The sequence below is a fragment of the Dryas octopetala genome, chromosome 3 (assembly GCF_963921425.1).
Source record: "Dryas octopetala chromosome 3, drDryOcto1.1, whole genome shotgun sequence".
NCBI lineage: Eukaryota > Viridiplantae > Streptophyta > Magnoliopsida > Rosales > Rosaceae > Dryas > Dryas octopetala.
In genome coordinates, this window is record NC_141368.1 from 9,090,746 (window position 1) to 9,107,496 (window position 16,751).

Genomic DNA, 16,751 nt, shown 5'->3' on the forward strand with positions numbered 1-16,751 from the left:
GATATGGGTGTGAACTATGGGAAATGACCAACTACAAAAGAAGATGATGTTTTTGGGTTCAAGATAATTTTTTTTTTTGGCCACTTAGGTTCAAGAGAAATTTTTGGGAGTGAATAAAGCAGCCTATTTGCAACTTTTACTTGACCTCTTCATTCCATAGAAGATCAAAATACTACTTGTTTTAATTTTTTCTTATCAACCTATGTGACATATTGTGTGCACACTACATCATTGCATTAAAAAGATAATAGTAGAATTCAATATGAAAATGACATGTAAGTTGAGAAAAATAATTAAATTTAAACAGTAGTCCCAAAAAAAGGCACACCAAAAAGCAGAAAAAAGTTCATAATGTACAGTAGGCTTTTGATGCTTTATTTATCAACTATTCATTTGACTCTACCCAACACTATTTTTATTTTTTCTTTTGACAAAGTAAAAAAGAGAGAAAAAAAAAAATGTTAAACCCAAAATCACAGACACCATACCAATCCTCACAAAAAGGGGAGTAAAAAGGTCCACATTTCTTCACGTTCACGGGTTACCCAAGTTTTTCCAGTTCAAAAGCCTCCTTGAAAGTTCTCTCTCGCTCCAGCACATACACGTACCCGTACACAGACACATAACCCATTTCATTTCTTCTATTTTCTTTGCATTTTCCAAAAACCCCCAAAAAAGAAAACCAAAGAAATGTTTAAAACCTCTACACCTACCGACACATCCTCCCCAAATTTAGCATTAGCAGCTCTCCTCCTCCATTAGCTCTGTAGCTCCTTCTCTGTAAACTTTTAGCTTTTAGCTCATCTGGATCGCGACCCATTTCGGATTCGGACCCGGGTCGACCATGGAGTCCAGCTCTGTTGCTTCAGCAGCAGCTGACCACAACATCAGAGGGGTACCCACCCACGGTGGACGCTATGTTCAGTACAATGTGTATGGCAACCTCTTTGAGGTTTCTAGGAAGTACGTGCCTCCTATTAGACCAGTTGGGAGAGGTGCTTATGGTATTGTTTGGTGAGAATCTTTACTGGGTTTTGTGCTTTTTCTTGTTAGTTTGATTTTGGTGCCTTTGGATTTGCTTGTGGTGTTGTTTGGAAGTGTTGGGAATAGTTTGGTTTATAATATGGAAGTTCCTTTATTGTTTGAAAGCTAATTTGCGTAAGAAGCGGGAAAAGCACTTTCTAATTGTGACCAAACTTTTACTTAATTTAATCTGCGTGTATGTGGGTTATGAAATTTTTTGAAGATCTCTCGTATGGCAATTTAGCTGGGTTTGTTAGAGATGGTATTGTTTTGTGGTTTTATTTTTATTTCTTTGGTTTTGTTTGCTTGTGGAGTTGAATTTGGTTATGGTGCTTTTTGGTTTGGAGATATTGTTTTGTTGGTTGGGGAATTATATTTTTCTAAAGTAGGATAGAACTTAGGCTTCTTCTTTTTCTCTTTATGGTTTAAAAAAGTTATGAAGCTGTTGCCATTTGATGTTTTAATGAGATTTGGGAGCTGTTGATTTGTGTTTTTTAGCTGGGATAAGTGATAAGTAACGTTTGGTGGGATTTTAGTCCATAAATACATTTTAACCGTCTCCATAAGAATGTGAAAAAATTGAAATTAAAAGAATTATGGTCAATCAATGTGTTTTTGAGTGTAACTTGAAGAGATATGTACTCAGCTGACCTCAACTAAGGCATTATCCTAGAACATCAGGATTGACTGCTTGAAGTTCTATTCCCATGTTATTTAGGGTACTCAACATGCTTTTTGTCAGTTAGCCTATTCATAGCCGTAATATCAGTCTATCTCTAATGTGTAATCCTTCCTAGCTATTCCACTCAGGTTATGTGTGGTCTTCCCTTTTCGCTTGTTCCTTGTTTAATTAAATGGAATTAACTCAATCTTCTGTACTGGTGTATTCCTAAGTCTCATTTTAATATGTAAAGTTTTATGATATATTCAGTTCTTGTGACTTAGTGCGGAACTAGTGTGTTTGAGTGCAGCGTGTTTTGGGGTGAATGATGTGCTATTTTAAGATAATCATGAGAATTGCTATTTTCCATTTATTTGACTTATCTAGTTATCTCCTATGCGTTATCACAAATTTGAAGGAAGATAAAATTTTTTGGTTGCATTCAGTGCTGCTGTGAACGCTGAGACTCGTGAGGAGGTTGCAATTAAGAAGATTGGTAATGCATTTGACAACAGAATAGATGCCAAAAGGACTTTACGAGAAATTAAACTTCTTCGGCACATGGATCATGAAAATGTAATTTTTGTGACCTTCTACCCTTCATGTTCCTATGAGGATTCTCTTATCCTCCCCTCTTTCTCTTTCAGCACTATATTTGTGGAAATACTCTTTTTGTTTATCATCTATAACAATATAATTACTTAATGGTAAACATTCAAGGTGATAAGTAGCCAATTTTATTATAATACCTGATCATTAAAAAAAACTTATGCAAAAAGAATCTCAACTAGAATTTGCACACTGTGACAGTAGAAGACTCACTTAAAATGATTTTCATATGTAATTCTGTTGAAATATTTACAAGCATTTTTCAGATGCCTTGAGGGTTCATGTGTATTAAAGTATTTTTATGAGACCTGCACCACCAACCATAGAGCGGGTTTTGATACAAGGGTCTCTATAATGGGCAGAGTTTGGGAAGGGTTTCCCGCCATCAATCCTCCCTTTACCATTCCTTGATGAAATCTCACATGGACTTAGTTCTTGTTTGCACAGATATTGTTTAAAAATTGAGAATCAAGGTTATGCTAAGTTATGGTTTTCTGTTTTTCTGTAGTAGCTTACTAGTTAGTTCTTCTCTGCTGCAGGTTATTGCCATCAAAGACATCATACGGCCTCCACAGAAGGAGAACTTCAATGATGTCTACATTGTTTATGAATTAATGGACACTGATCTTCATCAGATAATACGGTCCAACCAACCTTTGACTGATGATCATTGTCGGGTTGGCACTATATTTATTTGTTGGTTTATGTTATATTTGTTATGCTATCTGATATTAAGTACTCACATTCTTGTAGTTCATATAGTTGAGCATCCTCTGGAATGTCTTAAACTTTTGACAGTAGTTTCTTGTTGTACATATGTTTTCTATGCCTTTTGAATTTAGTACTTTCTTGTAGTTCAGATGGATAAACATCTCCTGGAATGTTCTAAACTGTTGACAGCAGTTTCCTTTTTGTTTTAAAGGCCAAAACTTTATAGTTGGGTTCCATATTTCTATCTGTTAGGTTTCTGTGAGAGCAATACATGCTTGTCACTGAAGTAGGTTGAATACTGAAGATGGCACACTACTTTTTACCACTCAGCTTTATAAAGGGTGAAGCTTTTCATATATCCCTTCATAGACTGATAATGAATTGTGAGAGGTGATCCCCATCTCATCTTGCAAACAAGGTTCCGATCCGTTGCTTTGTTTTCTTAATAGATCAATGAGACGAAATTCTCTGCATCTAGCATCTTTCTTTAACCTTGATTTTTCAACCATTCTCATGATCTTGATTTTGGTCTTTACATGCTTGAGCTTTCACTAATGCTTAAATGTTTCCTTCACAGTACTTTCTGTACCAGTTGTTACGAGGGCTCAGATATGTACATTCGGCGAATGTTTTGCATCGTGATTTAAAGCCCAGCAATTTGCTCATGAATGCAAATTGTGACCTTAAGATTGGAGATTTTGGGCTTGCAAGGACAACATCTGAAACTGATTTCATGACTGAGTATGTTGTTACTCGCTGGTACCGCGCACCAGAATTGCTCCTTAATTGCTCAGAGTACACTGCAGCAATTGATATATGGTCTGTAGGTTGCATTCTTGGTGAAATCATGACTAGACGACCCCTGTTCCCTGGTAAAGATTATGTACATCAGCTGAGACTCATCACTGAGGTATGGTTTCTAAATCTTGCTTACTGAACCTATATAGGTCTGTCACTGGTTTGTACATTACAAGTATGACCTATTTTCAGTAATAAATCTTCAAAAATTTAATTTCCTACCTATAAGGTATAATTTTTGCTTGTTCTTAATGCCGAGCTTACTTTACAAATTTCCTCATTTCAAGGGTCAGATTTCTCATTTGATTTACATTTGTCCATGTTTCTTGTTGCCAAATGGGAGAAAGTATGTACACCTGATTATCTCTGGACATCAAAGTGAAAGATTGACGTTCTAATAAGATTAATCTATATGGTTGTGAGAGATAGACAATAGACGATGAATGCCTCTTTTAAAAGATGAAGGTCTAGTGTCTCAACCTATGTAGGAAAAATGCTCTTTCCTTCTGCGGATATAGGCTTTGTCAAAAATGAGAATTTGTTTTATTTTGTATGACTTTATTGATCATGATAACTTGTGTATTGCTTTCCTTTTGTGTTGAGCAGCTCATAGGTTCGCCTGATGACTCCAGCCTTGGATTTTTACGAAGTGATAATGCTCGAAGATATGTTCGACAACTACCTCAGTACCCAAAGCAGAACTTCTCTGTTGGATTTCCTAATATGTCTCCTGGTGCTGTTGATTTGCTAGAGAAGATGCTCATCTTTGACCCAAACAGGCGCATTACAGGTATTCTTAATCATTGTGTTGCACTTCAACTATTTTGGTTCTGACATAAATGATTTTAAGAATTTTAATCCTGCAGCACCATAATGAACTGGAACTTTGGAAAATATCCGTAAATAATGAATGTTAGAAAACATAGTAATGAGAAGATTTAGTATGTACTATTCTGATATATTTGGCGGAACATATTATGATATTCAGATAAAGAAATAGCAATGCATGTGTTGTCAATTTGTTATTCCCAAATGTGAGATTTTTTTTTGCAGTGAATTAGGAAATATCACTTAGAAGTTTTTAAATATGCTTCCTTGTTACTTGCATTGACGATTATTTTCTCCCTGGTGCTTTGCAGTTGATGAGGCTCTTTGCCACCCATACTTGTCACCTCTTCATGATATCAATGAGGAGCCTGTCTGCCCAAGTCCTTTCAGTTTTGATTTTGAGCAACCATCCTTTACCGAAGAGAACATCAAGGAGCTCATCTGGAAAGAATCAGTAAAGTTCAATCCAGATCCAGTTCACTGAGGATTGTGCAATAATCTGTTGTATACACTTAGAAAGTAACCCGAAAACTGATACAATGATACTACATAGAAGCCACTGGATCCTCCTGTAGAAAAGAAATTTTAAAAACTGTGCTGGAGAGATTGGGATTTACTGAGAAATTGTCCTGAGATGCCATTCATTCAACATTATCACATCTTTGAAAATGTGTAAAAGGGGTCAAAAGTTGAATCTCAAGGCTGCCTACTCAGTGTAATCTGTAGACCCCAATCCCTCATTGGTGCATGTTCATGTCTTGATTGTAGACCTAGGAGCCGAGGTTAGTGGCTGATTGCATTGAACTGATGCTGATATTGCTATCAGCACTATTACCCAGCACTGTTGTAAGGCCTAACAGTCCTGCAATTATCTCTGTTTAGAATGGTAGGGTATGAATATGAACAGTTGCTTCGTTTGATAGGCTGGGCTCCATCATCTCAACTCCTTTTTGTCATGAAAGCCCTTAAATATCTGTATATTTCGTTTGCATTCTAAGTTTCATTCAGCTGTCAGGATTTTAAGAGACAAATTTCTGCTTGGCTTCATTGTGAAAATCAAATAATATGCTCATTTAGAAACTTAAAGACAGTGGCATCTGAAATTTGAAAAAAAAGTTATAGAATGTTTCAGTATGGGTTACTAAGATCATTTCTAGATCCATAACCACTAGTTAGTATGGAAGAGCATGCATGTGGACAGGGTGCTGTCTCAACCTGTATTTGGTTCCACAGTTTTGGAATTTTGGCCCAATTTTGATTTTCAAATTTGGATTTTCTGCTCATATTTTTGTGTTGATTTTGTGCTTATACAATGTCGTTTGATACTTCCATCTATTATCTTTCTTATATCAACAGTTAAACACAAAGCATGAGCAGAAATTTCTATTTCAGTCTTTATATCTGTCATCAAATACTTTTTGATGGTATGACAGATTATCTCTTCCATAAAACACACTGGAAAACACTAATAAACACTAGTACATGATTTTAGAATGTTATACATTACCCATACTATAAGTACACTGTTTGAGCTCTACCATGTCAATTGGCAGATCATCTTCAGGAAAATCACAAGTTGTGCTTTTCTCAGGACCCTGATCAGGCAGCAAAGCACAGGGTCTAGGTGTGACCCCACTTGTAATCCCTTCAATATCAGTGCAGGTCCATGGCTGCTTCTTGGCCTTCACTGCCAACCCAATGGTCACATTGGACATGCAAATCCCAGTAAAGGGATGGTCTGCAATGCCCTCCAATCTTGCAGCCATTGTCACATTGTCAGCCACCATATCCCTGTAATTAATCCCTTTGATCTCAGGCAGTGCATTTGGGTCATAGTGGCCATCAGCATGTGACCCATAATTGCCAGTCATCCAAAATGCCCATTTCATGGTGTGCATGGTCATTCTCCTAACATATATGTCCTTGACATACCCTCCTCTCCCTACAGCTGTCTTGATCCTGACCCCTGATTCGGTATGGATGGCCACGATGTCTTCAGCTCTGACATCTTGGATCCCGCCGGACATTTCGCTTCCCAATGCAATGGTGGCACTGTAAGGTGAAATGCATGTGAGCCTTCTGATTACAAGTTGTTTTGTAGGCCATCCGAATGCTATGCCATACTCATCCCAACCACTCTTCACAGCCACACAGTCATCCCCAGAGACTATGTAACAGTCTTCAATTCTAGTGTTTGTGCAAGAATCTGCATTGAAGAACATTAGTTTGTGGATTTTCCATGATCCTAACGTTAGACTATGTAATTGGATCCCATTATACAACGGTCCAAACGAGAATTTATGTTTTACTTGGAGAAAAATTCGAACTTGAGACCACTTCTAACCATGATATCATAATCATTAATGATGTTTAATTGACAAACCTGGGTTGATACCATCCGTGTTTGGAGATGTAATTGGAGCGATGATTGTAATCCCTTTGACTAGAATGTTACTGTAACATCATAATTTGAAATCTTAATCAAAACCCAGTTATAAAAGTGAAAGAAAAAAAAAAAAAAATCATGCCAAAGATTGAGTGACAAGGGGATGCTAACTATATATAGTTTCACTTTGACCAGAGATATGATAAGTAAATGTGAAAGAATTTTAATTACCTGCTATAAACAGGATGAACATTCCACGATGGAGAGTCAAGGAGAGTTAGATTTGAGATTTGGACATCGGTTGAGAACATGATTTCAATCAGGTAAGGGCGGGTGTACTTAAGTTTTTTCTTGTGGAACTGTTGCCACCAGAATGCACCTTGACCATCAATTGTGCCATTGTCCCCTGAAATGAACAATTGGGTCGGTCCCAAAGAATTTAGTCAATTATTCAAGTTACATAAAAAAATAAAATAAAAAGGTTGGTAGTATTTAGTTGAACAGAAGCTAATAGATTATGATCATAATCTATTAATCTGATTAATATATACATATAAAGTAGGGTAGGTACTAGGCAGGTACCTGTAACAATGACATCAGTGAGATTGGTTCCAAATATGAGACTGGTGTACCTTCCAGCTGCTGCATCCCTTCCTCTACCATATGATGGCAGGGGTTTGAGCACTGGCCATTCATTCATGTCCTAATTAATAAATCCACTTCATTAATTGAGTTAATATGACCAATTAAGCATAGCATACCACATATCATTAGGTGACCACCATACCAATATAGCATGCACAACAAGGAATACTTAGAGGCAGAGCTGAGGGCCTCACCAGGCTGACATAAGCAACCAAAATTGTCCCTATTCTAAAGTTTACTATCAATTTCTTGGTTTTCTAGCTTCAACCTTACCAAATTTATCTTCCATTTGACTTCACATAACTTGTTAATCATTAAGGTTATTTGGGAGTTCACTCATTGTAAACTAATTGCTTCAATCCTTCTCATACCTTGACCCCATGAATAAACATAACCTTTTACCTTAAGCCATTAAGGGTTTTTTTTTTTTTTTTTAAGAAAACCATTAGAAAATTAACCTTTTTTTTAATTCTTAAAAAAATTAACTTGTTTTCAACTATATCAAAGCCTGTGTCATTTATATCTGAGATTGAGATGTGAGTTAAGAAAAGAATACAAGACCTGAGACACCCATATCTCGACTCACATATCACCCTCACAATAGTTTTTTTTTTTTGTCGAAATTAGTATTGCATTAAAAAGCCCAAAAAGCATAAAAAATACAAGCAAAAGCCCACAAGTCCATAACAATAGAAACAACAAAAAAAAGAGCCCAACTCCAGCCCACATACCCTCACAAGTCACAATGGTCACCTTTGTACTTTTTTGATATTTCGTTGGAAGATTCCAACTCTAACTCACCTCTGAAGGAAGAAATAGAAATATCACTGAACTAATAGTTAGTTGATTAGTCACCTTATTATTTTGAAGTTGTAAACATTATGTTTTTGTGAATTGGTTAGAAAAAATGTTTGGTTTTGTAAATAGGCCTTAGTAAACATGTTATTTATAAAAGAAACTCAATAATTAAAAGTTAAAACATAATTAAACATCACAAATAGGAGATATATTCCTGTTTAGGAAAAAAGAAAAAGGAAAAGGAGAGACCTGAGAGGCAAGGAGAACAGCATCCTTGTGGAGGTAGAGAGTGAAGTGGCTGGTGAGGTTGAAGCTCCCTGTCAGCCACTTCCCTGCCGGAACAAACAGCTGAGAACCACCGTCTGCGGCGAACTGGCTCAGCTGATTGATTGCAGCCTGAAAAGCCTTTGTGTTTGATGTCTTTCCATCTCCAACTCCTCCAAACTCAGTCAGTGAGGCACTATGACCTCTGCAGCTAATAGCACTGTACTCAAAGGACTCAAATTTGTTGGCTTTCTTGGCTTTTCTGCTCTCAGCCCCTCTCAGCAAGGCCACCACAACAAGTATTAAGACAAATTTAATCACCTGAAAAGAAAAAATCAAGAAAATAATAAAGATAAAGAAGAAAAATGGTTAGAGCTTGTTTTGTGAACAGAGTACAAAAATGGGTGCTGGGGAAAATGCACAAAGAAGAAGTTGTCACTTGCAAAAGAAAAAATGAGACATTGTTTGTTTGGTGAGAAAATGAAGGAAAAGGAAATGATTAAGAGAGAAAGTGGTTTGAGGTTTTACTTGGGTTCTCATGTGACTTCTCCCCAGCAACTTCATTTCGGAAAAGGCAGCTTACTTGGAATTTGTTTTAGGTGTTTGAAGAGAACAAATTAATGGAGGTATATATAGGGTGAAGTTCAGCTGTGACATTGGGCGGCTTGTCATTCTCAAAAACAAATTAAAACAAAAAAGAAAAAAATGAATTTTCAGTTTCATATTTATAATGTCCTTTATTTGTTCACTTTATATATTTATATATACTCAACCATTTCGTAATGAAAATAATAAAGAACAACCGTTATAACAGTCTCTCTTTACATAGTTGGAGAAAAAATGACATTATTCATTAAGTTGGTTTCTTGCATGAATCATCTATATATTCTCCAAATTTATATATTAAAAAAAAAAACAATAGTTTGATGATCACCACTAATTTTTCCTTTACGCCTAGGGCATTATGTTGAGCTTAATTTAATTATTAAGTAGATTCATCACATAAAAATAAATCTCACATATTTTTCATTAGATCCCAACACAAGAAACCGGACGTACTATATAAATAAATAATGTGGATAACCTTAAAGGGAACTAAAAAATTTTGGGGAACAAAGGTTTTCAAATGATGAAGTCTAAAAATGTTTCTTTCTTCTTTTTTTGTTATAATTAATGCATTTGGGGGGGGAAGGAAGAGTTGGATTTAGCTCAATTGACCTTAAAGGGGCTCGAGAGGTGCCTTTAAATCTGGGAAATTTATGTCAAATCTCTGAATATAGCAGGATCTATAGCAAATGACAGTACTCTTCTACAGCCAACTAATTAAAGGGGTATCCACTGAAATTCCATATTGATAATGACTCAAGGATTGAAAAGAAAAATCTATCATTTTCAACCTAGTTTGTGATATATGGTGTAAATTATTAACAACACCTACACTTTTTAATTTTAAAAGTAAAAGGGTCTCATATGATCATCATGCACCCAAATTTAATTAGTAATCCTACTTAATTAATGCTCCAAATTTGAAGAGCCTCATATGATCATCATGCACCCCATAGTGAGATTATGCCACAATTGTTGCCGTCCCTTCTAGCTACCACTATAATAAAACTATACAAATTTAACCATCAAATTATCATTAGCCAAATACATGTTTCATAATTATAAATACCCTCTTCTTGAAAATTCATTAATTACAAAGTTGCTTATTAATTTTTAATATATTTTGTCACATAATATTATATGTTATATTATTATATTGTTAATTAAATAGCCAATGATAATTTGGTTTAGTGAATGATATTTAGTCTTTCTTTTGTCAGGATTAGGTCCTCAGTTTAATTCATAACATTTCAAAAAATGAAAAAGAAAGTTGAGTCAAGCCCCAACCGGCTCAAACTTAAGTAGAAATTCAAATTGTCCACTAAGCGTTCAGTAGGACTTGCCGAACGCTCGACATATGCATCTACGTGCATCTGCAACCTGCATGTCATTTGCAATATAAAAAGATGCATCTGTAATGTGCAAATGTGCAAATGTGCATCTGCATCCGCATCCGCCGAGCTCTCGGCAAGCTACCAAGCACTTGGTAGTGCATTTTCTCGTCTTTACCCTCGCGTACACGGAGAGATTGGGTTGAAACATAATTTTTTTAATTGGTTGGGTTTGTAGTTAAAAAACTTTCAAAAACTAGATTTAGGAGTAATTTATTATTAAAAAAAAATGCTCGCTACTTTTCTCAATTAACCTTCTCTTTTATTATTCACATTCTGCTACATGTAAAACAAATAGCGACTAAAAGAGAAATGGAAGATGCTATTTGTCTCAAAGTTTTTTTCTAATTTACATAACATTCATATATTAAAAAAAAATATATATAAAAAAAAAAAACTTAAAATAAAAAATATAAACCATGTCTAATAAAATGATGACACGATAATAAGAAAAAGTGTTCGAATAATTAGCATTTACCAAAGAGAATTAATGGGACTTAATTTGACCCATATATATGACTCATCACTCGTGAATGAGCTTGTGAGTTTAGGGTGGGTTGGGGTTGAGGTTGAGGTTGTGGTGCGCTCTTGGACTATACCGTTGGAAAGTAGTTAGTGGGTCCCACTCTGTGCACTCTTCAGTCTTCACTTTCTTGGAGTTAGCATATATTTATATTCATACAGTCATCCAATCCAATCTCGTGATCTCTTGTTCAATTCTCCAGCCACTGCCGACCCACTTCACCGATTCACGGGTCACAATTAAACAAGCTGGTGGCCCAGTACCTGTATTAATCTGCAAGTTACATGCAATATGAATATAATGCATGTAATTAGGTCACTCCTCTTCTTAATTAAATTAATTACATGTATGTTGTATCTGGTATATATATATAGTTGACTTAAAAACTTATATGCAGGTCATTGTAAGTATGTAACACATACAGTGCCGGCTCAAGCATAAGGTGAGCAAGGCCTATGCCCAGGGCCTTATGTTGAGGGAGGCCTCATATTAAAAATATTTGACACACTATTAAAAAAAAATCTTTAAATATTTATAATTAGCCAATTAGACCTTAGAATTTAGAAAGAGACTTTCCACTTTCTTGTTTAATGTTTAGGTGTGAGATTCTTCATTATTTGTTAGTGAGACTTTTGATTTTTTTTATTCCCTTAGGCATGAGATAAAGCATGAATAGATGAATTAATTACTTCATGAATGATTAGGCCAAAAAAAATTGCTTCATGAATTGTTTTCGGGGACATCTCACATCTGTTTCATTTGTACATTGTCAACTAAAAGAAGCAGGCCTACCGGCCGATTTTTTGCTGGAAGGGCTGGTTCGTCTATGCCACAAGTGCAGACTAGCAAAGCCATTACTTCAAAGTTTAAAATTAGGTTTTATTGTTCTTGAATATTGTATCTCATACTTTAGCTTTTGTTTGTTATTAGTAATATTAATTATGTCTAGTAGGAAATTTGAATCTGAATATGAAAAGAACAATGTTTGGGTCCTTATATTTGAAGATCAACCTTGTCCTCATGATCAATTAAATGAGCTCTATCATGAGAGATAAAAGAGAGTTAGGATGGTAGACCCTATCATAGGCTTATTTAATTGGCCATAAGGACAAAGTTAGTTCTCAAACATGAGGACCCAAGCATTGCTCAAATGAAAAACTTAAGAAAAAAAGGCCTCCTAACTTAAGATTTCAAAAAAAAAAAAAAAAAAAAATTTTGAATAATATATTTGGAAGGCTTCTGTGTAATTTTGCATTAGATCTCACTTTCCATTGAACCACCACTGAACACATACCAAAAAAGGTTCGGACTTTGGATATATCCCTGATATCTGATATGCAGCAACAATATTTCTGCTACATGTTTGGTTTGTTAAGCTTCATCGAAATTCCTACATTTATTGAATCCTTTCAGCATAGGTTCTTGTTCTTATATTAAGAGAAAATCATCATGCCAGTATATAGGTCAAGCTAATTTGCATGCATTACTTAAGGTGCTATATATATAATGCTAGTAGATTTCATAAATAAAAAGGGGGCCATTTTTTAATAAAGCCAAATCTTAATATGTTAGTTATCCAAATGCATGTTTTTTCTTACATATCTAAGAAAATAGAAAAAAATAATAAGATAAAAAAGAAAGCCTGACAACGTACCCGTGAAGGTAGAGTACGTACGTTCTGGAATATATGGAAGTTTGGCTTCTTGCCATGAAAAAGTTAAAAAAAAAGGCCATGTAATTAGGCTTGCTTGATCTGATAAGACTACAAATTAAGCTCCTCTACACAAAACGCCTATAAAGTGGCTCAAACCCCTCAATCACTCACAAGATTATGTTATATTCACTCACGAGACATGCAAGTCCTTAATTAAAGACAAAACGTCCAAAGCAGCTAGCTAGCATTCTTAGTAGTGCATGTCTATATAGCTAGTGGCTCTCAATTTTGTACCTGTTTGTTGAGAATGAGATATAAACACTCTCTCTTCACGCCCTTAAAGTGCACATCACACATGATGAGTAGTATACGAATATTATATACAACTCTCACTATCTTTGGTTTAAAGATTGCATGTATTTTCTGGTTTAAGCAGCAACAACAACAACAACAACAACATTTTCTTGCTTTTTTTCTTTTGGTGGTTGAAATATCGAACGCACGTACACACACACACTCACACACTTCTTTGGTGGAAAAAAATTAAAGTACATATAATTATTCCCTATCCAATATTGGACCATTACCACACCACGTTTAGGAGAATCTGATAGATACATAATAATTAAGCCACTATTGCAGCTTTTGTGGTGTATATTTATATGTTAGTGCAAAATTGAGTGGACCACGTACCAACTACACTTGGGGACTTAATCGAAAATATAGGGTTGCCGACTTGCCGTCCATCTTCTTCAATCTGTGCAAGCCAACCCAAGCAATTGCATGACATGTTACTCCAGTACTGACTTTTAGTACTATTTCAGTATTTCTCTCTTCTTTTGATTTTGTCTGCAACTCCAGTGGATGTCAACAAATTTTGAAGATATATGGTGCAATACTGCAGCTTCTCAAATTTTGTCAATATGTGATCATTTAGACTTTGAGAAAATAACAAGGGAATGAGTACTGTTTTTTGATTCATCAGGTTGTAATGACAAATAAGTCTACTTTTTGACAAATAAGCCCACGTTATAACTTTTTCCGTATTTTTGGTGCCGAGCGCTCGACATGTGTTTGACAGTGGCAATTAGTAATAGTCATTTTTACATTATATAACACGGGTGAATGTGACTTCATAAGTTTAAATTGTGTGTTTTATGTTGGTTTCATTAATTTTTGACATGTTTATGTAAGAAAAAACATAAGGTATATCTATAGACATTATTTTTATGCAGTTCAAATAGCTACTATTGCACAACGACAATAATTGCCACAGTTTGACAGTGACAATTGCCGAGCACTTGGTGAACAATACCGAGCGCTTGGTATTGTTCACTAAACGCTCGGTGAGTTTTGTGTCACACGCATTTTATTAAAGTAGACTATACTGAAATTAGTATTGTATCGTGTGTGTTGAGTTATCAGCCTTATTTTTTCAAGTGGACTTTAAAAAAAAGTACAAAACCCTTAATTATATAACCAGCTATATATCTGTATCAGAGGTAGTGTTGCTAGCTCTCTAGCTAGGTCATGACAAAAATACATGGTAAAAGAATCCAACCATATATTGTGCTGCAATCTATGAAAGAGTTAAGATCGATTCTTATGAACGTCTTTTTTCTGCCATGTTTCTTGACGTGGGGCAAAAGAAATTTCAAGCAATTGGAATAATTTTGTACAACCATGCTAATTTTATTACACTCTTCTTGCAAGTGGAAAATTAAGTTGTAGTTCTTAATTTTTTTTTAAGAGAAAATTGCCGAATGGCTAACTGTCCATTAGATTGTAATCAATCAATTACTGTTAAATATCCAACATTACCAAGATACAATTGATGAGTTATACAGTATATAAATTGATTTTAAGGATGAGTTAAGTTCATGGAGTTTTTTATGGTGTCAGAGCGCATGATGATATTATATATATGTCTATGGCTAATAATATATAAAAAGAAATAAACTTAGAAGTACCAAGCAAGGATCGAACCGCTACCACCTCAAGTCCAAAGGGGGAGGGAGAAGCTTTCATATTTATTTTTCTATTATTTTTAATTATTTGAAGGTAAAATTAGAATATTGGGGAAGAAATTTTTTTTGTAGGGTTTGAAAAAAAAAAAGGGTGCTTTAATGAGAAACTGAAAATGATAAATAAATTTAAGCCAAACAAACCCCAACTGCCCCAAAAATTAAGTTGAAACCCCAAATGTTCACTGAGCACTCAATGGGACTTGCTAAGCGCTTGGTAGATGCATATGTGTGCATCTGCAACTTAAAACATGCATCTACAACCTCAAACATGTCATCTGCAACTCCAAAAAGATACATCTATAACCTAAAAAGGCATCTACAAGCTAAAAAAAAAGGTATCTGCAAGCTAAAATGATGCATTTGCAACTTAAAAAATGTGCAGATGAAGAGATACATCTGCATTCACTGAGCGATCGGCATGTCGAGCCCTTGGTACCCTACCGAGCGCTCGCTTATGTATTTTTTCCACTCTGCACGCACGTACATGAAAAGATTGAACTAAAACTTACTTTTTTAATTGGCTGAGTTTGTAGTTAAAAATCTTTTTAAAACAAGACTTTAGAGTAATTTATATAAAAAAAAAAAAAAAAAACTATGGGTTTTCGTATAATCTCTCTACTACTAGTCTACAAAAGTTAGAAGTCCGATAATTGAGCCCACATTCATGATCATCATATATACTACATAGTATATACAAAAAGGCTAGAGGTGGGTGAGTTTGGGCCATATGACGGATGGGTCCAAAATTAAAACGCTTCCACCGGGATAGGCCCTTATAATGTAAGAGCAATAGGTTCCTCTCCAACTCAAAGTCCACTTTGTTCATTCCAAATAATGAACAAATTTTCTTCAACTCAACAAATTAGTGGAGCCTTAAATATGGATTCCTTGTTATGATTCCCTTTACTGGTTTCAATTCTAATTATGTATTATAAATTAGAGATTATATACACCTTAAAAGTGTCATTCATGTTATGAATTTATTTTATCTTATTTACTCACAAATCTTTAAATTTATTCAAAATTAAAAGTTAAATAAAAACAAATAGAGGATTTGAATCGCTAATAATGCATTGAGCATACGTGTGTATCATGTATTCTTTAAAAAGCCCCTCTATTTTGAAAATGTCTGCAAGCTTGCATGCGTATGCATGTCAATTCTAGAGACTGTAAATGTCAATTATAGAGAGCAGCATGCATATGTTTTCGTTTCAGGGGATTTTTTTTTTAATTTTTTTTTGGAATGAGATCTACTATATAAAAAGCGAAGAGAAGGAAAATCGAACGTCTGTTATAAATGTAAATCAATAAATGTAAGAGTAGTTGGAAGAAGCTAGCTAGCAGCACTAAATCGAACAACCACTATAACTTTATAAGCTTCGTGTTACTAATTAAGGCTCATCAATTCGGCAATGAAGGATGTGTACAGAGGGACCACTATGGTTGTCTATCTACAAAAGTAATCTTTTGTTTGGCTGGAGGATAGTTGTCTTCTTACCTCCAAGATGATGTAGATGCTTTTCTCAATTTGCAATGCATAATCTGGCACATTTGCCATCCTATAAAAAAAAAAAAAAATATATATATATATACATACATCGACAATTTGATTAATAAACTTATTGAATGAGAGGGTCATTTTAGTATACAGCGATTGCTCCACGTACTAAAGACTTTCTTTATGTTGAAAGAGATCCGATCACTTTGAAAAAATATAATTTTGCATAGTAATTTATAAGGGGTTGAATCTCTTCGTCTATTGTAAATTAATTTATTCACAAAGACCCTCTTTTCATGAATATTGACGTAGCCCAATACCATAGAGCC

At 34.9% G+C, this 16,751-nt stretch overlaps 2 protein-coding genes across 2 annotated transcripts; one reads left to right on the forward strand and one right to left on the reverse strand.

Moving 5' to 3' along the window:
* Window positions 1-525: 525 nt before the first annotated feature.
* Window positions 526-5,550, forward strand: LOC147290554 (mitogen-activated protein kinase homolog MMK2). The gene is made up of 6 exons (XM_086235451.1): window positions 526-1,014; window positions 2,131-2,260; window positions 2,833-2,970; window positions 3,582-3,914; window positions 4,409-4,592; window positions 4,942-5,550. Exons 1-6 carry the CDS (start codon window positions 845-847, stop codon window positions 5,112-5,114), a joined length of 1,128 nt encoding a protein of 375 aa, XP_086091577.1. The 5' UTR covers window positions 526-844; the 3' UTR covers window positions 5,115-5,550.
* Window positions 5,551-5,986: 436 nt separating this feature from the next.
* On the reverse strand, window positions 5,987-9,382 carry LOC147290555 (putative polygalacturonase). The gene is made up of 6 exons (XM_086235450.1): window positions 9,252-9,382; window positions 8,709-9,044; window positions 7,599-7,719; window positions 7,248-7,422; window positions 7,014-7,084; window positions 5,987-6,836 (listed from the first exon to the last, which is right to left on the reverse strand). The coding sequence occupies exons 1-6, from the start codon at window positions 9,285-9,287 to the stop codon at window positions 6,127-6,129; spliced, it is 1,449 nt and encodes a 482-aa protein (XP_086091576.1). The 5' UTR covers window positions 9,288-9,382; the 3' UTR covers window positions 5,987-6,126.
* Between the last annotated feature and the right edge of the window lie 7,369 nt (window positions 9,383-16,751).